This window comes from Equus przewalskii, chromosome 5, assembly GCF_037783145.1.
Source record: "Equus przewalskii isolate Varuska chromosome 5, EquPr2, whole genome shotgun sequence".
Taxonomy (NCBI): domain Eukaryota; kingdom Metazoa; phylum Chordata; class Mammalia; order Perissodactyla; family Equidae; genus Equus; species Equus przewalskii.
The window spans coordinates 29,948,157-29,972,596 of record NC_091835.1 but is presented as its reverse complement, the minus strand read 5'-3'; the positions used below and the strand labels follow the sequence as shown (position 1 = coordinate 29,972,596).

Here is a 24,440-nt window from a genome sequence, read left to right as displayed (position 1 = left end):
CCATGGGGGAGGGGAGGAGGTCAGTGCATCGCTGGAAGCCTCGTGGGGTGGCTTCATGGGGCCTCTCCGGAGGCTCCTGTCCTTTGTCATCCTGCATGATGACTCCAGGTCCCAGGGCTGGTGCCCCTCCCCTCCCATGCCTTCCGTCTTCATTCTGTGGTTCCCTAAACCTGCTCAAAGTGAGGACGCAACAAGTGAACGGGGGCCACGGAACAGCGGAGGCTTAGTGCCGTGGGGACAGATTTGGGGCTGGAGGCCCTTGTGGAGGATGGTGAGGATACCCAGGAATACAGCTGAGTTGGAGGGCACCGGGGGAGCAGAGGCAGGAAGGGAAGAGGCGGAATGGGAAGGACTATGGCAAGGCAGAGCTCTCAGTGGCCGGGACCACAGTCATGGCTTGGATCTTGGCTGGAGGGACCTGTGGGGCAGGGCGGGTGGGGCTGTGTGGTGGCTTTAGGGCAGCAGAGACGGAGCGAAATGCAGAGGGGACACTGTGTCCTGCCTTTTGCCCCTAGGTCTGAGCTGAGAGAGAGTACTGGAGTAAGGAGGCAGCAAAGGCATGGGGAACCAAGAAAGGAGAGAAGGAAGGAAGGGACCCAGGAGAGCTGACTGAGAGCCCAGGAGGCTGGCTGAGAGGCAGTGGGGCAGCCACTCCTCCCCCGGAGATGCTGGCGTGTCCTCCAGCCCTGACCTGGCCCGGCACCATCGCACCCACCTGCTGTGTCGCTGCCCAGAACGTGCGCTGCAGGAACTCCAGCCTCATTTGGACGCCCACCGCTGCAAGGAAGTGGGAAGAGGGCAGCAAGACCATGTGTTTTTGGGGAGGGGGTGGTGGGAGGGAAGAGACAATGAGAGAGAAAAATAGATTCAAGTTAGAGAGAGGAGGTGCATCAGCAGGAACTGAGGGGAGAGAGAGCACCCGGGCAGAGAGCGGATGGGGAGCTGAGTCAGACGGCAGCCTGTGAACTGAGGTTCTGGGGTGGGGGGAGACTGATGGCTTCTGTCTCTCCACAACAAACAGCACCAGGAAATGCCCCAAGAGGAAGGTAAGGCCCAGGTTCCAGAGAACAGTGAGGACGCCATATCCTCGGATCTCGGGACGTCAAGGCAGGTGCCCTGGGGAGACCATTCTCCCCTGTCCCACAGAAGGAAAACAGAGGCGGAGAGGCAGAGACATTTGTTCAAGGTCGCATGACCCAAGCGGTGGCTGAGACTGGAACTTAGGCCACTGCAGGCTGGGCAACTCATGGGGCTTCCTAGATGTTAAGCCTGACGTAACAACCTCTCTTGCACCCAATTCCTGCTCAAGGTCTCCCCTACTTTGTAAGAAGGCTCTTTCCTTCCTGAAAGTCACGATCAGATTTACCCATGTTTGCAGGTAGGTTCCAGAAAACTGGAGACGCTACCAGCCCACAAAAACTACTCTTTTGATGACGCCACTTACAAGGGCCACCCATGCTTCTTTGGTTCCCAAATAGGCTTGGAGAACCCAAGCTGGTGCTCACATGCTAAGAGAAATCTGGGGCTAAAGAACAGAAAGAAAAGGCAGGTTATATTGAAAAGAAAAAGAATGAAAATACCAGGCTGACGTCCTACTGTCTGGTGTAATAATGTCGCAAAGGTGTCGAGTGCCAGGCACCCTTACATCCATGAGCTTATTTCATCCTCACAGCAGATGGGCTCTGTTACTTTATTCGGACGTCACGGCTGAGGAAATGAGGCCTCACAGAGATTACATGTCTGGCTCAAGTCCTCTAGCCCCTAACTACAGAACCAGGACGAACAGGGTCTGTCTCTAAGGCTCTTCACCTCTCTGTTCTCTAGGCCTGAAGGAAGGAGCCGAGAGGCATGGACAGCACTTCCCTCTGGGGCTTCTGTTCCCTCCTCTGGAAAGTGGAGATGGATCTGGGTCCCTAGCCACTATGCCACGGTCATGAGACATTCAACCATCACCTCAGTGACCATCCATTGGAGAGATTTTCCCTCACAATCATTCTGACTTCCTGAGATGCAACTGGTTCTTCTAAAAGAGACTAGAGTTCCAGTCTGGCACAGAGACACAGAATTGTATGCTTTTGTTTTTTCAATTTGGAACGATCCCAGAAAAGTTTGATGAGGGAAAAAACAGAGAGACCAGAGCAGAGTCAGGGGGCCAGATTTCTAGCCCTGGGTCTGTCAGGGCTGTGATCTTTGAATGTGTTTCCTCAGTTGCAAAATGTTTCCTGATTACATTTTCCCTAGAAAGGCAGAATGAATGTAAGACCGTTGGGGCTCGAATGAGATAATGTGTGAGAATATCATTCTAGACTAGAGTCTTGGTTCTCAAATTTTAGCATCCATCAGGATCACCTGGAAGGTTTGTTGGAACCCAGTCCCCAGAGTTTCTCATTCATAGGCCTGCGCAGGGCCTGAGAATTTGCATTTCTAAAGTGCTCCCAGGTGATGCTGATGCTGCTGGTCCAGGGACCATATTTTGGGAACCGCTGATGGAAAGCGTCGCTGTCTGATTGAGCTTTCTGAGATGATGGAGCTGTTCCAGATCTGCACTGTCCCATACAGTAGCCACTAGTTACACGGGGCCATTAGGCCCTTGAACTGTGGCTAGTGTGACCGAGGACCTGAACTTAAAATTTTTAATTTAATTTTAATTAATTCAAATTTAAGTAGCTATACATGGCTGGTGGCCACCATATTGGACTACAGAATTCTAGAGCTCATCTGAATTTACAGACAAAGAAACCAAGGCCCTAAGAGACCCATCCCTCCCTTGGCATCTTACAGCAATTCTATGGCTGGAGCTCTGGCTGGCCTTCTTGAATAGGTCCTACAATATGGGGACATTTGAGTTCTCTGGGGGCTTTGCTGCTTCAGTGTCCAGGTAGCTGAAAGGAGTGGGTGGGAAGGGGACAGGTAGAGCCACTTCTAGCGTCATGACAAAGACGAGAGACACAGACTCAGCACGTGATCATGGGCGGGGCATGTGCTGGGGGTCCAGCACTGGCTGCCACACCCCTCTCCTCCCTCTCGCATTTCTCTATAGAGAGGCTGCAGGTGGCCCTCCGGTCTCTCCCCCTTACTCTTCCTTTTAAAACCACCCTCGAGGGCCCGGCCCCCTGGCCGAGTGGTTAAGTTCGTGCGCTCCGCTTCTGCGGCCCAGGGTTTCGCTGGTTTGGATCCTGGGCGTGAATGGCTCATCAGGCCGCACTGGGGTGGCATCCCACATGCCACAACTAGAGGGACCCACAACTAAAATATACAAGTATGTACTGGGGGTACTTGGGAAGAAAAAGCAGAAAAAAAAGAAGATTGGCAACAGTTGTTAGCTCAGGTGCCAATCTTTAAAAAATAAATAAATAAAGCCACCCTTGATAGTCAACTTAGACAGATTTCTTTCACCTGTAGAAAACGGCTGCGTGGAAGAGAGGAACCTTCTGGAAACTGTCAGAGAGGAGTCACATCAATGCTTAGAATGATCAAGTCTTTGGGATTTAAGAGTTTATTTACCCCTGTCTTTAGCCTCCATGGTCAATGAGCTCCCAGAATAGCCCCAAAGCCAGGCTGCCCCTCCGCTTGATTGCTCAGCGTCAAGTCTCGTAGAATCGCGGGCTCTCTGAGCTGGAAGAAATTCTCTGATTCTAACACAGGGAGTCTTGAGAGGGTGGGAGTTAACTCTTCTCTAGTGAAACAGGTTTTGGAGGCTCTTGGGTGGAAATGGGAGGAGCAGGGCACAAAGCAGACTCTCTGCTGCCAAGTTCCATCTCATGGCTGGACCAGAAGTCCTGCAAGGCAAGGCCTGGGTGCTTTACGTCTGGGGATCCTCTGCAAACTTAGGAGATTCCAGCTGCCTACCAACAGCTCCATTGTGTCACCAATAGGCATTTCAAACTTCCCATGTTCAAAACCTGATTCTGGACTTTCTTCCCCAAACGTGACCCTCCTTGAGACTTCCCCATTTGGGGGCACATTTTCTACCTAATTGCTATAATTTTCCCTCATCCCATCCAAGTTCTACAGACCTTATTCCAAAACTTCATAAATCTGCCCATTTCTCTACCTCCACTGCTACCACCCTGGGCCAAATCAGCATCCCTCTCGCCTGGATATGCCATAGGGCCCTACGCAGTCTCATAACCACCAGAGTGACGCTTCTAAAGATCAGATCATGTCACTCCCTTGCCTAAAACCTTCCAGTGCCTTCCCACTGCTCTTGGAACAAAATCTCAACTCCTTAGTAATCTGGCCTATAAGACTCCAGAGCAGCTGGCCCTGCTGATCTCCCTGATTTCAACCTGAATCACTTTCTGCTTCAATCATGCTAAGGCTGGTCCCCGCCCGAGGGCATCTGCATCAGCTGTCCTCTCTTCCTGGAATGGCCTTTCCCTAGACCTTTACATGGCTGGCTCCTTCTTACCGTCAGATCTCAGCCCAAACGTCATCTCCCAGCCCTGACCCCGGATAGAGCAGTCCTCGCCTTTGCCGTGCATTCTCTAGCTCATCACTCTTTTTATTTTCTAAGCAACAAGATTTATTTGTCTTATCCTCCTTTATTGTCTGTCTCACCCCATTAGAATGGGGGCTGACAGTAGGCAAGGAGGTTGAGTTCTGATCTCTAGCACCTAGAATAGAACCTAGCACATAGTGGGCCCCAATAAATATTTTTTGAGCTAAATAAATAAATACTCGTGACTTCCATTGAGTCAGCCACTTGACTGGGAGGCAAATTCTGCAAGATCTCTCTGTCCCTTCCCTCCAGGGTTCGAGACCTGGCTGTACTCGCTTCTCCCATACGGAGCCCTGCCCTCCTACAGATGCTCGACTTGAGAGCCTAGAGATTCAGCTGTGCTCTGATTCCCTCGAAAACCTAGGAGGGAATCCACTAAGAAACGGGGAACTTAGGTGAGAGACAAAGAAGAACTTCCTCATGGTAAGAGCTGTTGGACGCTGAGAACAGGGCTGGTGTAGAATGGGGAGGGCAGTGAGGAGCGTGGGGACACCTTTCACAACAAATTGACTGTGTTCTGCCGTGTCTTTAATCATTTCAAACCCTTCTGTTCAACTCCTGCCTCACAACCCAAATTGTGCTTTTCCACCCCAGACACAAAGAGAGCCCAGCCTTCACTCCTGGGACACCCGCCGGGGCTGCCCTCAGATCCCCATTCGCCGGCTATTGTCAGAGCCTTGCTGGACCTCCAGCTGTGGGGAGCATGAGGCTGGCCACACCCCCTACAGCACCTCCTGTAAGCCTGTGTGCACAGGAGATGGTACCTCACGCTACCATGTGTGCTGACAGGCTCAGAACTCGGGAGGAAGAGAAATCCATCAAAGGGGCCCCAGGAATGTGAGGCCCCTGGCCTCTCGGGCTTTTCCTCTGGGGGTTATCAAGAGACCTCCCCCTCATGCCTGTGCATGGTGGGTCCTTGTTTTAGATCCTGGCCTTGGTCCCCAGGGGACTTGCCACAATCTGATGGAGGAGGAGAAATCTCAGATCCCCTTCCTCCTGTTGGCCCCCTCCCTCTCACCCAGCCTCCCTCCGCTGGGCTTCCTCCTGCTCTCCCTCTCTCACCTGCCTCTCCACAATGACCTTCCTCCAAAGCAGGGTTTCTTTAAGATCTCCACGGCTGGCAGACAACCTAACAAAGAGCCTCAATAAGGCCACAGGAGGCAGACGGCTCATCAAGATGTACCTCTCTGCTCTGCGTCCCGGCTGTCACCTCCGTGCTGCTTTGTCGTCCCAGACAGCAAAACAAAACAGCTGTGCATGCACACTCACATGCACACACACAGAGAAATGGTCCCTGTAGGGGGCCGCGCTCCCAAGGGCTCGGAAACTCCAGCTTTTACTCCCCAGCTCTCATCTGTACGTTGTCCTTCCTCCTTCTCCACCTTGACACGCAGCCTGGACACCGTGTGTTTAACTGGACGCAGAGCTGCCAGGCTAGGAGGGCCGTCTTTCATTACAAAGGCCAGGGGACTGGTGGGTCACGGAGCGCCAGTGACGGAAGGGGCCCTGATCTCCATCATTCCACCTCCTCGTCTACAGGACAGCAACCCAAGGCCGGGGCCGTTGAGTTAATTAACTAGCTGGCAGCTAGTTAATGAGCAACGGAGTCCAGAATCTGGGTGCCCTGACGCCTAGGCTTGGGCTCTTTCTGCCCTTCCCGTCCTCACTCAGCTGACAAGCAGGCACTGGGGTGTGGGGAGGCAGGGCCCTCTTCCGGGACAGCTTGCCGTATAGGAAAGGAGGAGAACCATACCACCAAGAGCTGCCATACACGTTCTGTGATAAGAACCACAAGGGTGGCCCCCAAAAGGGCCATAGATCAGAAAAGGAGACGGTCAAGTCCATGGCCTAGCCAGGGAAACTGCATAAAGGAGGGGACTTTCTGGTTGAGTTTTAAGCAGGGGGACACTACCCATGGGTGAGGAGAGTGCTCCGGACTCAGGGAAGGGCCTGCTTTCCTGGAGCTGGGGAAGCAGAAGTGTGTTCAGGGGCAGCTGAGCACTGAGCTTGAAGGGTAGGATGCAAGTGGCATCTGTGTAGGGTGAGAGGCAGGGAGTTCCCGGGAGGTAAGATGCTCTCTCCTCCTGGGACAGCAGACCAAGCCCTCCGCTGCTGTGCCGCTGCTGTGTCGCAGACAGAAAGGAGGGTGTAGGAGCATCCTGCCAGGGAAGTCCTGAGTCAAGGGGGTTTCTCAGTCCACACCCCGGGTCCTGACGATGAATCCCCTGAGGTAAGCAGACGAAATGGAAGAGGGACACTGGGGTACCCGTGACATACTGCCAACACGCCACGCCTTCTGTTTGTCAGGCAGGTTTTAAGAGACGCAAGGAAGGGTCATTTAGGGGTCAGTGCTCCAGGCTGGGGCTCCTCCTCTGCCTCAGTCCTGGCTTCCTTGTCTTCGGATCAGATACTTGCCAACTCTTGGAATATCAATTTCTCCAGCTACTTCGTCCTGACTCGTTAGTAAAGAGGCCTCTGAGCTCTTGAATACCAGTCTCTTCCCTTTGCATTCCGCCCCGCCCCCCCCCCATATAGATAAGAGCAAGGAGCTCCAGAAGCCGAGCCTGGTGAGGTGGGGGTTCCTCCAGGGCTCCCCCCAGGGCACTACAGACAACCCGTCAACCAGCTCCAGCAGGTCCCCAGGTGCCCAGCCTGCGCAGCCTGGCATTTCGCTCCCCTAAATAGCCCTGGTCTGGGGTCACTGAGCCTCAGTGACCTCTGCGTGACCATGTGACAGTAGCTGTGTGTGGCCCAGGGCCCCTTTCTGGAGGACCGCCAGGCAGATGGGCCCCCTCTACACCCTTCCAATTACCCTCTTGGGAATAAATCCCTCTGACAAAGGGCAGGCTCAGTTTTCCCTCCTCCACAGGCAGGACAGGAGATGCTGCCCCATGTATCTCTGAAAGGAGACAGACCCAGCTTCCCAGGGGCCCTCTCTGCCCTCTGGGTCCTGCCCCTCTTTTCCCAAAGGGAAGGGGACACGCGGGAGAGAGACAGAGGAGGGGCCACAGCGGGGCAGGGGGAGCTGGGGGAGCTGGGGAAGGAAGACGGAGGTGCGTGTAACACGGCTTCCCTCCCTGGAGTTGGAGGCGATTAAGCCACAGGCGCCTTTTTCCACCGGAATGTGAGCATTTCAAGGGTGACGCTGCCCTCCAGGCCGGCCACGAGCGCGCTGGTGTGTGTGCCTGTGTGCGCGCCTCCGCCTGCGTGCGCTACTGTCGCTGTCATCACAGATGTACCCCCAGCTGTCGCTCCATTGCTCCGTCTCTTTGCTCGCGCACACGCGCGCTCTCTCCTCCTTTCCCCTTTATCCCCTCTCCTATCTGTCTCCCTCTGTCCCTCCCTCTTTCCTTCTCAGTTTGTTATTGACCCAGCAGCCCCGTCCCCTGGCAGCGCGGCAGCGGCAGGCATTCCATCTCCCCCGTGCTGTGTGCTGCATGCCAGCTCCCTGCTCCCAGTGGACCGGGGGTCTCAGTGCCCACTGCACTCTGCTTGGCAGTGCTGTCTGGATTGCTCCAGGAATCCCAGGAGAGGCTCACTGGACGGTTCAGAGCTACTTGATTTAAGGAGCTTGCGGTCAGGGCGAAGAAAGGTGAGTGCTGTGCACTGGAGGGAAGGAATGAAGGGCTAGTGAGGGTGCGGGGGGCTGGGCATGGGGACCGGGGGCTCATCTTTGCTGGATCTCTTTGCCCTGCACAGAGAGCTGCTGTTGTCGCCTGCGTGGGGGCAACTGCTGGGGCTGGGGAGGCGCTCAGGACTGGACATCTGAGCAGCCCAAAGACACAGGACACAGGAAACTCTGACCTGACAGTGTTGGGGACATGAACTGGGATTCTGCTGGGGAGGGGGTAGCTAGGGAAGGAAGCGGAGAGGAGAACAGTGCCAGTGCCAGATGACAGGCCTGGGTGGCATAGAAACCAGTCCCTGCAGCATGGGGAGAGCCAGCCAAAAGCCCTGTGCCGTCTGCATGCCCGGCTCAGCACAGACAGCCTGAGGAACTTGGGTGCTGCGGGAAAGCGGGTGCTGGTGACAGGGCTGGTACAGAGGATGGCTTGGGATGGAGGTGGCAGGCTGCAGGACTGTGCTGTCTGAGGCATGGGAGTAGACCTTGGGGTCCCAGCTTCTTTACAGGATGCCCTCAGCGTGGGGTTGCTGGTCTTCAGGTGGCTGTCCTTGGACAAGGGTGCAGAGGAGCCTTCCCAGCTGGACATGGGTCCATGCAGCCTGGGGCGAAGCTCCCTAGTGGGGGCGTGGCTGGGAGCGGCCCAGAGAGAAGAGCCTTGCAGCTCTTCCTTGGCAAGCCTGAGGCCTGCTCCCAGCCCACTTGGGCTAGGGGTGGGGAGTGGGGGAACCAGGCTTGTGAGAACTCGCTCAGGGGGTCCCCCAGCTACACACTGGTCCTCTATCTATAAATGAGTCAGGAAGCCTTGGTAGGGGTTGTGGACTCAGGTTAAGGGGAGCAGGTGGGATGCAGCCAGGTCATGCCTACCTGGCTTCCTGACCTAGTGGGGCATGGACACCCCAAGCTGGAGCAGGACAGTTGCTCTTAGCAGCCCCGAGGCCCATTCTGACAATGCTGGAGAGAGGGCAGTGTGACCAGGAGCCCGACCTCCCAGCTCAGTTCCATTCGGCTGCTCTGTCTTCTCCCTAAGCTGAGCTGTCCTTGTTTCCAGGGGTGGTTGGTGGTGAGGCTGGCACCTGGCTGTCAGGATGTGTTGGGCATCGCCTTGGTGTAACTCAGATTGACACCCGGCAGCTTAGATAACTACATCAGCTGGGGGAGGGGAGGGGAGCTGAGCACGTGGAGATGGGCGGGGGAAGTCCAGCCTGGAGGGAAACCCACAGCAGCTTCCCACCCCACCTTCCCACTGGCACAGGCTCTGGCACTGCCAAAAAAGGGAGACCAGGAAAGCCAGCCCGGGGGTGGCAGGAGGAGGAGGGAGATTTCTTAAGCTACCGCTCTGGTTTCTTCAGGGTTTGGCTGGAAGCCGTGTCTGGGGCCCAGGATGAGCAAACCCTGTCTCCATTTCCCAGGCACCGAAGCTGAGGGGCCATGTCAGGGTCGCTTTGGGTGGAGTGGGCAGCTCAGGGAGGCAGCAGGGGTGGGGTTTTATGTAAGGGTTGGGTGTCTGAGCAGCTCCGGGGCCAGGAGGGGAGGAAGGAGTTCTGGCAGAGGCAGTTCCCCTCCTCCTTTGCCCAGAACAGGCCTCCTCGCCCCCACCTGCCTGGGCCGCCGCCCTGAGCTCAGATCCTCGGCCTCAGTGAGCAGGCTTAGGTCGTTCACATCGGAGGGAGAGCGGCTCCTGGGAGGAGTGACGCAGGGGGCTTCTCTGTGCCACTTCCCGGAGGGTCTCTTTGGGATTGGGAATATTTGACAAGGAAATGGGAGTGCAGGAGGCTGGGGGTGAGAATGGGGCATGTGTTTAAAAAAGAAGCAGGAGTGTTTGTCTGTTCCAAGTACAAATATAGAGGTTTGGAAAGCCGGCTTCCGTGCTGCCTGGGCAGTGTGTGTCATGGGGGGACGGGCAGGGAAGAGATGGAGAATGTTTCCTGGAAGGCCTGGATGGCCAGGCCGGTGGCAGCAGGGGGAGAGCCCAGCCTAGACAGCTATGCCAGTCCCCCACAGTCCCCACCACATGGAGCTCGGCTGGGATGCCCCCTGTCCAGGTCCCTCTCCCCACTCCTGTGGGGTAGGACACTGTCCTTGCAGCCCCAAGAAGTGGCCCCAATCCTGGCCCTGCCTCTCTGCAGCCTGTGGCCTTTGCCTCTCTGCAGAGTGGAGAGGGTGCGGGGGAGCCTGGGGAGGCCCTTTTTGCTTCGAAGTCCTGTGAGTCTCTGATGCTGAGGGGTGCAGAGGCCTGGTCTTGAGTCAGGGACACTGGACTAAAGGGAGATACCAGGGCAGGGTGTGCACGGCAGGGCCAGCATGGTGTCCCAGGGGTCAGGCACCCCCAGGTCAAGGCACAATGGGCTTCAACTGGCTGTGAGGCTTGGACACATGAGTTGGGGCATGGACATGACAGAGAAGTGTCAGAGGAAGGGCGCGGAATCAGGCCCGTGGTGGGTCTGTTGGAGGTTTCTAGCTGGAAACCGAGCGATCCAGCTTGGAGGGTGAGCCTCCATTTGTAGGAGGAACGGAAGGGGCAGAAGGGCTCCAGGCCACCCTGACCTGAGGGCTTGCAGGGAATGAGAGCCTGGCAGACTGCTCCTCGCCCTGGGGCTGAGGGAGGCTCTCCCCCAGGGGAGCAGCTCCCATCCCCTGGGTCTCTGTCGTGCCCACTCAGCTCAGCAGGAGCACACGGAGCCTTCTGCTCCTACCGCTGCCTCCTGTTCCATCACTACCTCCCACCCCCGGCTTCCCCGGAGCTCGCATCCCACCCTCCTCACCTTAGCACCCAGCTGCCACCAGAAGGGTTTCTAGAAAGCCCTTTTCACTCCCCTGATAAGATCTTGGCCTCCTGGGACCTTCTCGCACTGCATCTGTGATATTACTGGAAAGAGGGGTGCTTGGGAGGGGAGACCTGGCTTGTTTCTTCATCAGTAGGAGGGGGATAAGGACACCTGTCTTCTCAGATCCAGCGAGATAATGGCTGAGGAAATGCTGCATTAACTGTGAAGGGATGTGCAAAGGAAAGGTTGCATCTCTCTTTTTGACAGACCTAGAAGCCTACAAAGGCAGCTGAGTTAGTAGCTTTGTCTCCAGACCACTTGGGTCCAAAGCTGCATTCTTCCATGGCCTGACCTGAGGCAAGTTACTTAATTTCCTGTGCCTCAGTTTCCTCCATCTGCAAAATGGTGTTAATAATAATACTAACCTCAGAGAGAGGTTATGAAGACTGAGAACATGGCACAGGTGTTTGTGGCTGTGATAACTGTTTCTCTGCTTAGAGCCTCCTGAAGGTGGTGCTGCTGTCAGTGTCCTCACCCTCTGCCCAGGTCCTGCCATCCCAGGTGGTGCCTGCCTCCAGAGACTGACCAGCAGGGCCTCCTGCAGGTCCAGGGTCTGCGGGAGAGAAGTGATCTTGCCCAGTGCTTCTCAGATGTGAATGTGTTATATGAATTGCCTGGGGATCTTGTTAAAATGCAGATTCTGATTCAGTTCGCCTGGGCTGGGGCCCAGAGATTCCGCGTTTCTGAGAAGTTCCCAGATGAGGCCTGTGTTGCTGGTCCGTGGACCATAATTTGAGTAGCAAAGAGCTAGGGCACGGAACCCTCTGTTTCTGGTTGTTGGGGGGGCTCCTCACCTGACTGCTGTTAGCCCCTCAGCCCCATCCTCCAATCCTGATTCTCTCAGCAGCCAGTGAAGGAGGCCCAGGGACCCTGTTGGGGCCGACCCCTTCTCTCCCTGTCCCTGTCCCTCGGCCTGGGACAAAAAGCCCCATGAAGACTGGGAGCAGGGCCAGCATCCAGAGCCATGAGGCTGTGGGACTTGGAGACAGGAGACCTTTCTGTCAGGAGCCCCCCAACACTTTTTTGTCCCCTATTCTCGACCCTGGGTGGGGACATCCCTCCCAGACAGTGTTAATTTATTCCAACAGCCAGCCAGTGCCTGCTGCTGCAGTTGCTCTCCCAGCTTCCTAATGTAGGTCACCCCCTCTCCTAATGAAGCTGGATGCTTCTGGGGGCATGAAGGGGGCCTCTGGTTGGAGGTAGGCTGGTGGGCAGAGGGCCAAGGAGCTAGGGTGTGCTGGGCTCGAACCCTACATCCCCATAAGGGTGCCCAAGGAGGCAGGGTCAGGTCCCCAGGGAGCACAGGCTACATTCCCATGGGTGTGCAGGGCGTTGTCATTGTATGCCTCCAGAGATACCAGGGCCAATAATGTCCTGCCACCAAGGCAAGATGATGCCTTTGGGTTTGCATCATGGCGACTTGCCTGATCTGTTTTGTTCAAGTGACATGGTTCAAGGCTGGGAGGGGGCATCAGGACCCACACTCAAGGCCATTTTCCCCACTGACTGGTGCTTGTGATCAACCCCTGGGATCACTACATAGGGGTGACACTGAGGCTGGGGAAGGTTGGTGGGGTGGAAAAGAGGAGCCTACTTGAAAGAGAGGAGGAGGCTCGGGTGGAAATAGGGCCTGGGCTTGGGGGCAAGGGATTCTCTGCCACCTGCCTCCCGATAGGAAGCTAGAAAGAAGAGGAGCGGAAGCCAGGATTCGGCCTCCAGGCCCAGGACGAGTCTGAGTATAGAAAATGTCATGGGTTAGGGACTGCTCTGTAGGGTTTTCTCCAGACCTTCCTTCTAGGCTGGAGTGTCCCCATGCATCTGTCTGCTGGGGTCATTGGGACCTGCCGGGCATCTCACTCTGCTGCCTGAGTGTTGGCATCTGAGGAGGAGTGCTGGAGGGCTGTCGGCAGGGTGTGCGTGTGCGCACATATGTGTGCGTGTGTGTGTAAGCACGTGCCTAGCTGCATGCTCTCTGTCGGGGTGTGTTTGCACCACGTGCTGTTTTGGGAGCTCCAAGCACGTGTCTGGGAGCCTGTTTGTGCACCTTGCTCTGTGCACACATAAATGTCTCCCGACAGGTGCCATTGCTGGGTGACAGTCACCAGGGAGTGGATGAGCAGCTGGCTCAGAAGACTGCAACCCCTTCCCTGACCTTCCGTGCGACCTTGGCAAGTTGGTCTTTGTCTCTGTGCCTTGGGTAGCTGCTGACCTGCCTAAATCTGTGTGAGTGCTGTGAGTTCTGACGTGAGGGCTCCTGCTGGAGTAAGAGACTGCTCTGAGAGTCCAGGCCGAAGGGATACAGGGAGGGTGAACACTGTCCTCTGTGGTGGAGGTCTGTGACGGCTGCGTGTGTGCGCATGCCCCACAATGAGCATCACGTGAAGGTGCCCAGGCCTGGCTCGGGCTCAGGAATGCTGCCGTGTGCTCAGGAACAGAGAAAAGACCCATGTGTGAGGTCAGCGGGACCAGGAGAGAGATGTTACATAGGCCTGCTGTAAGCTGCCGGCACTCCCACGGAGGAAGGAACTGAGGTTTCCTCCTGTCTTTCAAGGCTGCCGTCCAGCCTGGGCAGTCACCGGCATTAGCTTCTAAGGCGGTGTGTACTAAATACAGCAAATGTCAACTCTCTCCCCTTAACTAGATTGATCCTCAGAAATTCCACCCTCTAAGTACTATGGTTCTCACTTTTATAGATAAGAAAACTGAGGCCCAGAGAGTTTACGTGGTTTGTTTAAGGTTGCACAGCTAGGGAGTGGTAAGACAGCATTTTGAACCCAGAGTCCTTCCTGACAGACTGGGCATCTGAGGCAGGAGCCTGCTGGGGCCTGGCCCTGGGTCACAGCTGGAGAGTGACCCTGACTGCTCTGAGGGTCTCCTCCACGCCTTGGCCCAGGGCCTCAGGCACCACCCAGAAGGCAGTGTGGGGACCAGGCTGCTCCCCATACCCCAAGTCTGTGCCCCCTTCTGTGGCTCTTTCTGCCAGTTCCTACGAGGCCTTCACAACCTGGAGCCATGCGGAGGAGGAGCAGGGAGAGGAAAGAGAAAGCCAAGAGCAACAGACAGCGCCCTCCCTCCTGAGCCGGCTGCCCTTGCCGGGAGCACAGTGGAAGGTCCCTGGGGGCTGCTGTGTTCTAACTGGGCTCTGTGCCCCTGCTGTAACCAAGGTTGGGGGAGAGGGAGGCAACGAGAGACACCAAGAGCTGCAGCAGGACCCCAAATGCCTGAGGGAGCCCCACTTCACAGAGACTGAGATTTCAGCGTTGAACACACTAGCTTTCCAGCAGCTCCTTCCCCCTCCTCAGCTGTCTGCTCAGCTCTGCCACCGGCTCTTCAGGCTCCCAGACTTAAACAGGCCTGGGGTGGTCGGGGGTGCTGGGGGGAGAGGGCAACCAAGAATCACCCAGGGACGAATGTGGCAACCAAGGAAGGTCGGACTCTGGGAGCCAGCCTGGAGCAGGGGGCTGATGGCTACCGTGCCCTCTGGGAGCTGGAGGGGCTGCGCCATCGTCAGTTTCCCCCAACCCCCCATCCCATTCCCTGCCTTTCCTGTGCCAGCTGCAGTGGAAGCCATGACACTCCCCTTTCCTACCCCTCCGGTGGGGTAGGGCTGCGACAGGAGAGGCTGCGGCCTCTGTCTAAGGGCCCTTGGCCATATCTAGAAGGAAGTGGAACCAGAGGACGGCCCGCGTCCACTTACGAGTCATTGGGTGGGGCAGGGCAGGTCCTCAAGACCCTAGAAAGGACGAGGCCCCCCTTCTGAGCCCGCTAGAAGAGCAAGCTGCTCTCTGCACCCCCGGCCTGCTTGCAGCCTTCCTGCTCCGCACTCACCCTCTCCTCTGTGTCCCTGTCTCCTGCGTGGGCAGCTGCTGCAGCATGAACCCCTTGAGCTGATGAGTCTTATAAACCGGAGGGCCGAAGTCGGAGCCTTGCAACTCACCTCTCAGGAGAAGGTGGAGGGGAAGCAGGGAGCCACCCAGCAGCGAGAGCGGGGCCTGGGCCTCGCACCCCACTGGCCAGCGGACTCTGCGGAGGGCCTGGTCTCTGCCGCCTCGGGGGCCATGGTAAGAGCAGCAGTGGGACTGGGGAACAGTGTTGCTGTGGCCTCAGTGCTGATAGGAGACGCATCGTCAATTTCCCCTCCTGTGACGTGGGGGAAGCCCAGACACAGAGGAGCCATATCGCTCCAAAAACGTCTTAGAGATCAACACAACAGGGAGGCAACAAGAGGAGGTGGGGGAGGGGGTGGAGCGGGGTGGAGAGGGGCACTGGAGAGGCCATGGCAGCAATTCCTGCATCCACAGCCCAGAGCTCAGCACTGTGCCCCAAGCCAGGGGCTCCTCCACACCACCCCAGGCCCCTCAGGAAGTTGAGGGTTTCCTGGCTTCTCTGCCGCCTCATTCCTCTTCTCCCCCCACACCCAGGGAATCATAGCTGAGAACAGAAGAGGAAATGCTGAGGAGTGTAAAGAGACACCAGGGCCCTCTCCCTAACCCCTGGGCTGGAACAGGGCCTCGAACGCCTGCTTCCGCTCAGCGCGCATGCTGTCTCTCTCCCTCGCTCTCTCTCAGGACTGACAGGTAGCACATACCAAGGGGCTCCTCTCTCCCGAGAGGTGCAGGCCGTGAGAACCGTGGCATTCACCATGCTGGCCCCGGGCAGTGGCCCCGAGCAGAGGACCAGGCTGGCCGTGCAGTGGAGGCACATCTCCTGTGAGTACAGCGGATGGGGGTCAGGGCGGTGGGCAGGGCACAGCGTGAGCGACGCCTCCGGGTCTGTAGGAGCTGCCCAGGATGCCTAAGGCCTGGTTTTGGGAAACCAGGGCTTACCCGCTATAGTCCTGCCCACGGGACTGGCACCTGTGGCAGCTGCTGAGAGCTTTAGTGGTTAGATCGGGAGCGGGAGGCCATGGCAGGTGGTTGTGTCTCCCTAGGTAGGGCTGTTCTTGTCCCTAGGAGGTTTGCCCCCACCCCCAGCAGTCCCAGCTCCTGCAAGCCCTGTTGCTCAAAATCCCCTCTTGTCTCGCCTCGACCTTCGGCAAGGTGAACCTGAGACCTCCTTATGCACAGTCTTCCCAAATCTGAAATGGAGGGAACTGGTGTGCCCTTGGGATGCGGTGCTGGAAGAGACCTTAGGGATTCGGTCCAACTCCTTCTTCTGCATATGGGGAAACTGAGCCCTCTGTTTCCTGTAAGGAAACCTATAAGTTGCTAGGGTGAAAGAAGCCCTGAGAATTTTCTTTATATGAGATAAAGGGATGAGGTCAGTAAGGACTGGTTTGCCCAAGGCTACATGGTAAGAGTAAGAAATGGTCCAGAGGGACATGATTCTGCCTGACTTCTCCCTGCCACAGTCAGCTCTGTGAAACAGCTGCCCCACAACATAAGCAGCCTGAATTATTCACCACATGAGAGTGGCTGATCCCAGAGCAACTCAGATCCCCTTTCAACCTCATTCTAGAATCACTCAACACCTTGCAATACAGGATGATGTTTTCTTGTCACTAGAGCTTTGATGCCACCCTGAATTTCTCAGGGGTGGGGGCATTGGCTTCCAGCTATGTTGTCACTTTTGCAGGAAGCTGGATGGGTTGAATTTTCTTCCAGGGAAAGTGGAGTCTGAAGAATGTTGATTTTTAAGTGGCGTGGCGGAGGTAGTGGGGCAGGCTGACCTGGCAACAGACGGGCTCAGAGGGTGAGAGAGTGAGGGATAGCAGCGGCCACCCCACGTGGCCAGGAATGGCCTCCAATTGGCTTCCATGGCCATGCCTGTGCTCATTTCCTCTTGAGAACAAAGAGGCCCAGGTGTCAGCCTTGCAGTGTGTCTCAGCTGTCATCGATCCTCCAGACAGAGGAGGGGTACAGTGCCATCCTGTCCCTTCAGGCTCTGCCCTTTGGGACACCAGACAACCAGACACCTATCAGACGGAGACTCAAGACTATCCCATCCGGGCACCAGGTGGGAGTGGCTGCTGCCACTCCGGGTGGGGCCAATGGGGCCATGAGCTGGGTCTGAACTTCCCCAATACTCCTCCAGCTGGGTCTTTCCTCTGGGCTTGGGGGCGTTGAACTATTTTGAGCTCATCCCTTTTCCCTTTCACAGTGAGCAGGCTTCTCTGATACTCAGCAGGACAGTAAAGGGGGGTTTTGAGGTCACTCTGAGAAAGGGCCCCTGGACAATGAAATGAGCTGCTCTGTCATGATTGTTCTGAGGGCTGCTACCCCCAGCCCCTCCACAGGCTGGGCCCTGTGCTTGCTACTTAGAGGGGTCCTGGGCAGAGGGTCCTGGAAAGGAATGCTGTTAAGGGATCCATCCTGCAGCCACGCCTAGCAACAGGAGCCCTGGCTAAGGGCATGGATGGCTTTAGAATTAGAACAAATATGGAACTTGTCTTGGGCCCCGTGATTTGCAGTGGCTTGTGCCCAGGTATTCTCCAACATGGAAGTGGAATTGTGCATCTTATCCTCATCATTTCCACAGTGGTCTCTGGAGGGGGACCCCAGGGGGGCCTGGGCTCCCAGTCCTCACACTAAGTTACTGGCCCCATCTTGGAGATCTGACGTGAGGTTCATACAGCTCTGACAGTGCTCAGGAGGTCACAGGAGGCAGGGGTAGGCATGCCTCTCTGTGCTCTCCCCCCGTCATGCATGGCACATCTCAGCCTGACGCAGCTCCAGGCCGAGGGTCGGGGTGAGAGGGGAAGGAAGCAGCAGCATGGCCATTTTCTTTTGGAAAGAGACTTTCTCCTGGCAGTGACACTGGGAGAGGAACACGGGAGCAGGTTTCTCTGACATCCTTACATCCTTTATTTTGTTAACACCTCTGGTGTCAGTGGGGCCCAAGCTCCCATAGGAGATGAACTGTGGGAGGCCCCATGAGCTGAGGCATCTTTGTGGACCAGCACTGCTTGTCCTCTGGACTCAGGCCTGCCATTCTGTAGGATCATACTCCACTAAAGTGATTTCTTTGTCAGAGGTGCTGAGAGGCAAGGAGCCCTGCTGACCGTGTGTGATGTCAATATAGAAGCGTTTCAAGTTAATTGTCTTCTTATGTGGTCAGTAAATGTTTGTGCATTGATTGTGGCTTGAGCCAAAGGAGATAAAGCCAAGAGGCCATTATGACATGAACTAGAAAGGGGGGGATAGAAGCGGGAGGTGGTTACCCTCAGCCTGTTGCTTTCTTTCCACCTGTCTGCCCTCCTACCCCCCGTCCCTCCAGGGATCACCTGCTGGGTCACCCTGTATGCTGTGGAGGCCCTCCCTGCCTGCCCTTTCTCCTGTAAATGTGACAGCCGCAGCCTGGAGGTAGATTGTAGTGGGCTAGGCCTCACCATGGTGCCCCCGGACTTGCCTGCTGCCACCCGAACCCTCTTGCTCTTGAACAACAAGCTGAGTGTCCTGCCAAGCTGGGCGTTCGCTAATCTATCCAGCCTGCAGCGGCTGGACCTATCCAACAACTTCCTGGACCAGCTGCCCAGCTCCATTTTCGGGGACCTGACAAATCTGACGGAGCTGCAGCTGCGCAATAACAGCATCAGGACCCTGGACAGGGACCTGCTGCAGCACTGCCCCCGGCTCCGCCACCTGGACCTGTCCATCAACGGCCTGGCCCAGCTGCCCCCTGGCCTCTTCGATGGGCTCCCGGCGCTGCGCTCCTTATCACTTCGCTCCAACCGCCTGCAGAACCTGGACCGGCTGACATTTGAACCCCTAGTGAGCCTGCAGCTGCTGCAGGTTGGGGACAACCCCTGGGAGTGTGACTGTAGCCTGCGTGATTTCAAGCACTGGATGGAGTGGTTCTCCTACCGAGGTGAGCACAGCCAGCCCTGCTTGGGTGTGAGGAATTGGGAGGACCATCTGGGACCAACACATTTCCTAGAGGCTGCGCTCTGACTCCGGGCTGAGGTCGGGGGGAGAAGGCGGGCCCTACCTCTCCACCAGCTGGGCTGGAAGAATCCTGGCCTCGCCTCCAAACGATGGGGGTGGGGGGTGGGTAGGGGTGGCTCTCCCTCCTCCCCACTGCTCTCCTTTCGCCTCTTTGCGCCCTCCTTGCTCTCCGCCTCCTTTCTCGGCAGTTCTTCTCTCATACTGACTCACAGTAACTTCATCTCGCTTTTGTAGGTTTCATGAGGGAACTTAGAGACACAGTATCATTTTTCTTTCCTTCCCACCAGGTATGCCTCTGGGCTGCCCTGGCACGGTAGAAGGAAGAAGAAACCCGCCCTTGCTCTTCGGAATCATACAGCGATCTTTTAAATATCCGCTGTTTCAGGAGGGTAGAACAGAGTTTAAATCTATAGATAAAACAAAATTTTCATTTTGATGATGATCTCAATTCCCTCTTCCCAGAAGTTTTGTTATCAAAGCTTTTCATAAGCAGTCAAATAGCTTTGGTTTTACTCTCCGTCCCTTTCCCCTTTCATTAACCTGGGGGAAGTTCTACAATGACCTATGACGGGATTAAATGAAATGGAAAAGGAGGGCAACGAAGTAAGCATAGTGGTTAAAAGTGCCAGATGTGGGTTTGACTTGTGGCTCTTCCAGTTACTAGCTGTGTGATCTTGAGAAAGTTGATTAGCCTCTCTGTGGCAGTGCCCTCATCTGTAAAATAGGGAGAACACTAATATCTACCTCATAGAATCATTATGAAGATTAAATAGATCATACATGTAGAGTGTCTTGAGAAGTACTCAGCGTAAAGTAAGTCCTCAAACTTCTTCATTTATTTGTTCCTTTGCTAGTGGTAGTCATAATATTAAATGGACGTAATAAGACACAATTTGGTAGACACTCAGTGACTATTTGCTGAATGAATGACTCAGTGGGAACAGAATGCTAATGCTTTTCATCAGTCTTGCTCCTTTTGTTTCATATCCGGCCACAATCTCAATTATCTGGATGACATTCTCATGTGTTAGTTAATTAAAAATATTTTACAAACTATAAAGTGCCACAAAATAGTCACTATGATAATTTCTCCCAGTTTTTGAGTGGGGAAATAATAATACTTGTATAGTCTCCAGTTTACAAATATCTCTTCATGTACGTTATCTATTTTAACGCTTACAGCAGCTAACTGAGATAGTCCTTCTTATTTTACAGCCAAGAAAAGCAAGACTCATACACAATTAAATAAGTTAAATAATCTGCACAAGATGACACAGCCAGGATTCCGCCTCAGGTCTCTGGAGCAGGAAGATGGGGTTGCCCCATCTCAGCACCAGCTCCTGCCTCCACGAAGTGGCCCTGGATGCTCTGACTGGACGTTAGGTCACCTAGGCAGTCAGGGCACAGGGGCCTAGAGGCCAAGCGTCTTCAGACCAGACCAACGTGTTGTCCCTGAGGACTGTCCTTGCCCTTTTACACACTTATCAGGAACTAAATTCTCAGCACAAAAGGGCATAGAATGGAAATGTGTATTTTCAGAACTGTCCAAGAGTAGAGTTGTTTTCAACCTTGCACTCCTTCAAAAAGAAAAAATCCTGGGATGTTTTCATCAGCATCTCAGGAAAAGAGTGATGTCTATTGTATGAGGAGACTTGAGGCAGCTGGGCCAGGAGGGGGAACTGGCAGAGACGGAGCGGCAGGAGCTGAGTGCGCCCAGCAGGGGTCTATTGCCCGCATCTCGATTTCACTGGAAGCGGACACAGGGCCAGTATCCGACTGTGACCCTCTAGGGGACGTCTAGGCAGCCTATTCTCCGTAGCCCCACCCGTGTTCTGCATCTACTTCCCCCACGGTCGAGTCCACCTTCACCATGGCCGTGGTGAGCCTGTGCACCTTGCTGCCCACACCCCTCATCAGCACTGGCCCCCTCTCCTTTGCCCTCACGAGTCTTTAGGATTCCCTCCCAAGATGCCTCTGTACTCAGAGATGCTGTGGTTGGGGTGCCGATGGGGCCACTGGATTGCTCTTAGAGAGGAAAAGAAAAACATTCTCGCCCAACCTCTTTCCTCCCTATTCCCAGGAGGTACTCTTAGACAATCAAAAGGTCCTGCGTGGAGGAGTGGGGGCTGTGCAACAGATGTGAGTTTTGTTCTTTTTGTGAGACAGAAGAACCCCGGAGGCGTGAGAAGCTGTGCTGAGAATGGTGCCCCGGGTTCACAGAGAGGGGGAGCAGGCAGACCAAGGGTCAAGGAGGGGGGCAGAGCCATAGTCTGAGCAGGGCTCTTGGCTCTCTCTCTGCACTGACAGCTCGTTCCCGAGCCTCCACCTATCAGCACTGTCTCCCTCGTGTGGCTCAGTTTGACTCTGGAGAGAGCAGGCTTGACTGAAATGGTTGTGTGCTTCTCTATAAAATGGCAATAATGACAATATCCATCTTATATGGCTTCTGCATGGATTAGATGACGTGAGATATGCGCCTCACCTACCGGGGTACTTGGCTCAATAAATGCTAGTCTCCCTTCTCCCTTCCTCTCCCATCCATGTGATTCCAGGACTGTCTGCATTGCTGATAGAAACTAGACCTTCTGGGCCTTCTGTTTCAGAGACCTGGGGGTGGGGAGAGGGAGTCCAGGTTCTGGATGTGTGGTCAGCCCCTCCTTTTTTTCTGCCCTGGATGCAGGGGGGCGCCTGGACCAGCTTGCCTGCACCCTACCCAAGGAGCTGAGGGGGAAGGACATGCGGGTCGTCCCCATGGAGATGTTCAACTACTGCTCCCAGTTGGAGGATGAGAATAGCTCAGCTGGGCTGGATATCCCTGGGCCACCCTGCACCAAGGCTAGCCCAGAACCTGCTAAGCCCAAGCCAGGGGCCGAGCCCGAGCCCGAGCCCAGCACAGCCTGCCCCCAGAAGCAGAGGTACCGGCCAGTGAGCGTGCGGCGGGCCATCGGCACGGTAATCATCGCAGGGGTCGTCTGCGGCATCGTCTGCATCATGATGGTGGTGGCTGCTGCCTATGGCTGCATCTACGCCTCTCTCATGGCCAAGTACCACCGGGAGCTCAAAAAGCGCCAGCCCCTGATGGGGGACCCAGAGGGAGAGCACGAAGACCAGAAGCAGATCTCTTCTGTGGCGTGAGAGCCCAGCCCCACCTGGCGCAGGTAGGAAGAGTGGGGAGAACACGACAGGGATCGCTTCCATTAGGGCTGGCCTGCCCCCGTCGCAGCCCCCACTTCCACCTTCCTCCCCAGCTCTGCAGCACACAAGCCACACAGTGTGGCTTACTCCATGGACTTCCAAGTCCCTGCAGAAGCCACACTGTGCTGAAGGTTCCCACTGATGCTCGTCTCAGGGCCACCAAATCTTTGGCACACCTGGGGGATCTCCCTAAGCTCCTGGCCATAGGGCAGAAAGGATGTGTGTGCAAGCGGGGGCTTCTGCACTGAGTATTCCCCTGTTGCCTTCCTGCCCTGAGCGTAGTCCAGCTGGGGGACTCTCCCTGCCTCTTGCTCAACCCCACCTCGTCTGCATTTAGAGGGTGGGGAGGGAGTGATATGGCGGCCAGGGTCGATTTTGGTGACTCTCTTCTGAGCCAGGAAGATATTCTTAACCGCCCTTCAGTGTGACAGTTGTGTCCAGCTTTCACCTGCTGGTAGTAATGTGCAATCACACCAGCCAAGGTGTCCGGACCCAGCACTTAGAAACACAGCGCTGTGATTAGCACATACTGCCTGGGCTGAAGCCATTCTGTCACCATATCTGCTACAGATCACACTGCTCCTGGAGTCACTAATCCACTCTCACAGACTCACAGCATCACCAGTGCAGTCACATTGATTGAAAATAATCACACCTCCCCCTGACACAGAGTCACATGGAGATAAGGGCATGAGAGCTGAGGAGCAGGGACGTGTGTCCCCTTGGATCACTAGCCCTCAGACCGCAGAGCCTTTCGCTGTGTACTGCAATCTTCTCAAGTCAACGGGAAGAAACCCAAACCCACAGCATAAAGGTTCCTTGGAGGTGCTCTGCAGTGGTGCTGCGGGATGCGCCTGCCCGTCACCATGGTAACCCTCTCACTCCTCCCCTGCTGGGTTTTCCAGGGACGCAGCCCGAGGCCTTGAAGCTGCAGCATGTGCGGATGGCAGCCTCCTGAGAACCCAGCCACCTACCACTGGGCATTTCTTCCATGCTGCCTGAGGACATCGTCACTGCCAAGCCCCGTGGGGACAACCACCAGTTTCACTCCTATAACCTGCAACCCAAGAACCGTTGCTCTGTACCTCTCACCCCTCCATCTTCAGCATTTCCGGGCCTGTGACCCCGGGGCGGGGACTGGGTCATGCTCTGTGGTTGGTGGCATCTTGGGAATGCAGGTGGCCCTCACTGAAGCTCACTGCCTGCCAACATATCCCCAACAGACCCTGGGAACAGGGAAAGGATGCCACATTCTGCTCCGAGCCTTCAGTAATGGGGGGCCCTTTCCCAAGGTTTTGTCTGCTCAGTCTGGCTTCCCAGGTTTTCTAATTGCACCTGGACTAGGGGCCAAACCAGACAGGGCCAGAGGTCCTGTCTGCTCTTTCCCTGTAACCTACACCAAAGGGACGGAGAGACCTGCGTGCAGGGCTGCACAAGGCGGCGGCTGAGCAGAGGGCTGAGCAAGCCTTCGGGGTCCCTAGTCTCCTTCTCTAGGGCTGCCCTCCTCGTGAGTCTGATCTCGGGTGACACGAAGTCTTCCTCCGCTGGACATGGGTTTTCCCGTGGCTTACAGAGGGTCAGGAGGCATCAGGCTGGTTTCTGGCTCTAAGTCAGGGGGCACAGGGGGCTTAGGAAGAGGCCACCGGAACACTGAGGCCAAGAGTCTGAGGGAAGGACAGAGCAGGACAGGGCAGGCCCAGCTCGCCTCGCAGCCCTCGACCCTTCCACCTCACAGAGGAGCACGTGGCTGAGGGCGTGAGGCGGGAGGGGGCACACAGAGCGTGAGGCGGGAGCGGGGCACAGTCTGCCTCTGTCGGCTTGCCGGCTGATACCAGACCCAGGGATTTCTTAAAGGGAATGGGGACGGGGTGGGTGTTGTCAATGGTGGTGTCTTCAGCCTGAGACAGAAGATTTTTAAAGGCAAAATTATATTTCTGGTTTGTTGTTTCAGAAGACCAATAAAGACTGTATTTTCCTATGTACTTCCTAGTTTCCTTGGGCGGGGAGGGGATGTGGGGGCTGGGAGAGTGGCTTCCTGCCACCTCGCCTCCCCAGTCAGCTGCTCGAAGTGCTGCCAGATGTCACCCCAATGCCCAGAGCTCCATAAGACAGACAAAGGACCTCCTTCCCGACGCTTGCCGTGGGGCACCGCCGGGAGAGAAGAGGAGGGCCGAGTTCTGGATTCGCACGGTTCCGCAGCTGCAGCAGGCTCACCCGCCTGCTGGCCTGACAGCACGGATACGCGAGCTTCAGGCTGGTGTCACGGGGAGCAGTGGGGCTCGTGCGGTGAAGAAGGGGAGCTGGAGCCCGTCACTGCTCCAGGCCTTGGGCGCTCGTCCCCCCTGACGGGAAAGAACCCACCCTGGCAGTCACGCACAGACGGGCCCGAGTGGGAGGAAGGCACGCGTTTG

General features: G+C 55.9%; 2 protein-coding genes across 3 annotated transcripts in view; one reads left to right on the top strand and one right to left on the bottom strand.

Moving 5' to 3' along the window:
• CACNA2D4 (calcium voltage-gated channel auxiliary subunit alpha2delta 4) overlaps positions 1 to 24,440 on the bottom strand; it is a 105,415-nt gene that overhangs the window by 14,854 nt on the left and 66,121 nt on the right. The window contains exon 27 of the mRNA XM_070620353.1: positions 716 to 777. Within this exon, the coding sequence (XP_070476454.1) occupies positions 716 to 777 (62 nt within the window). The remainder of the gene's footprint in view (positions 1 to 715; positions 778 to 24,440) is intronic.
• On the top strand, positions 7,679 to 24,011 carry LRTM2 (leucine rich repeats and transmembrane domains 2). 2 transcript variants are annotated; one of them, XM_070620354.1, is made up of 7 exons: positions 7,679 to 8,093; positions 13,030 to 13,119; positions 14,815 to 15,012; positions 15,520 to 15,660; positions 18,167 to 18,757; positions 21,515 to 21,992; positions 22,935 to 24,011. In XM_070620354.1, exons 4-6 carry the CDS (start codon positions 15,594 to 15,596, stop codon positions 21,967 to 21,969), a joined length of 1,113 nt encoding a protein of 370 aa, XP_070476455.1. In that variant the 5' UTR covers positions 7,679 to 8,093; positions 13,030 to 13,119; positions 14,815 to 15,012; positions 15,520 to 15,593; the 3' UTR covers positions 21,970 to 21,992; positions 22,935 to 24,011. The 2 variants fall into 2 exon arrangements, with proteins under 2 accessions (XP_070476455.1, XP_070476456.1); XM_070620355.1 differs by having other exon boundaries at positions 7,707 to 8,093; positions 13,030 to 13,172.

Coding starts and splice junctions, on each gene's coding strand:
- LRTM2 (XM_070620354.1), top strand. CDS start 15,594: ATGCTGGCCCCGGGCAGTGGCCCCGAGCAGAGGACCAGGCTGGCCGTG. Junction 15,661..18,166: donor GCAGTGGAGGCACATCTCCT/GTGAGTACAGCG, acceptor CCGTCCCTCCAG/GGATCACCTGCTGGGTCACC. Junction 18,758..21,514: donor GGAGTGGTTCTCCTACCGAG/GTGAGCACAGCC, acceptor CCCTGGATGCAG/GGGGGCGCCTGGACCAGCTT.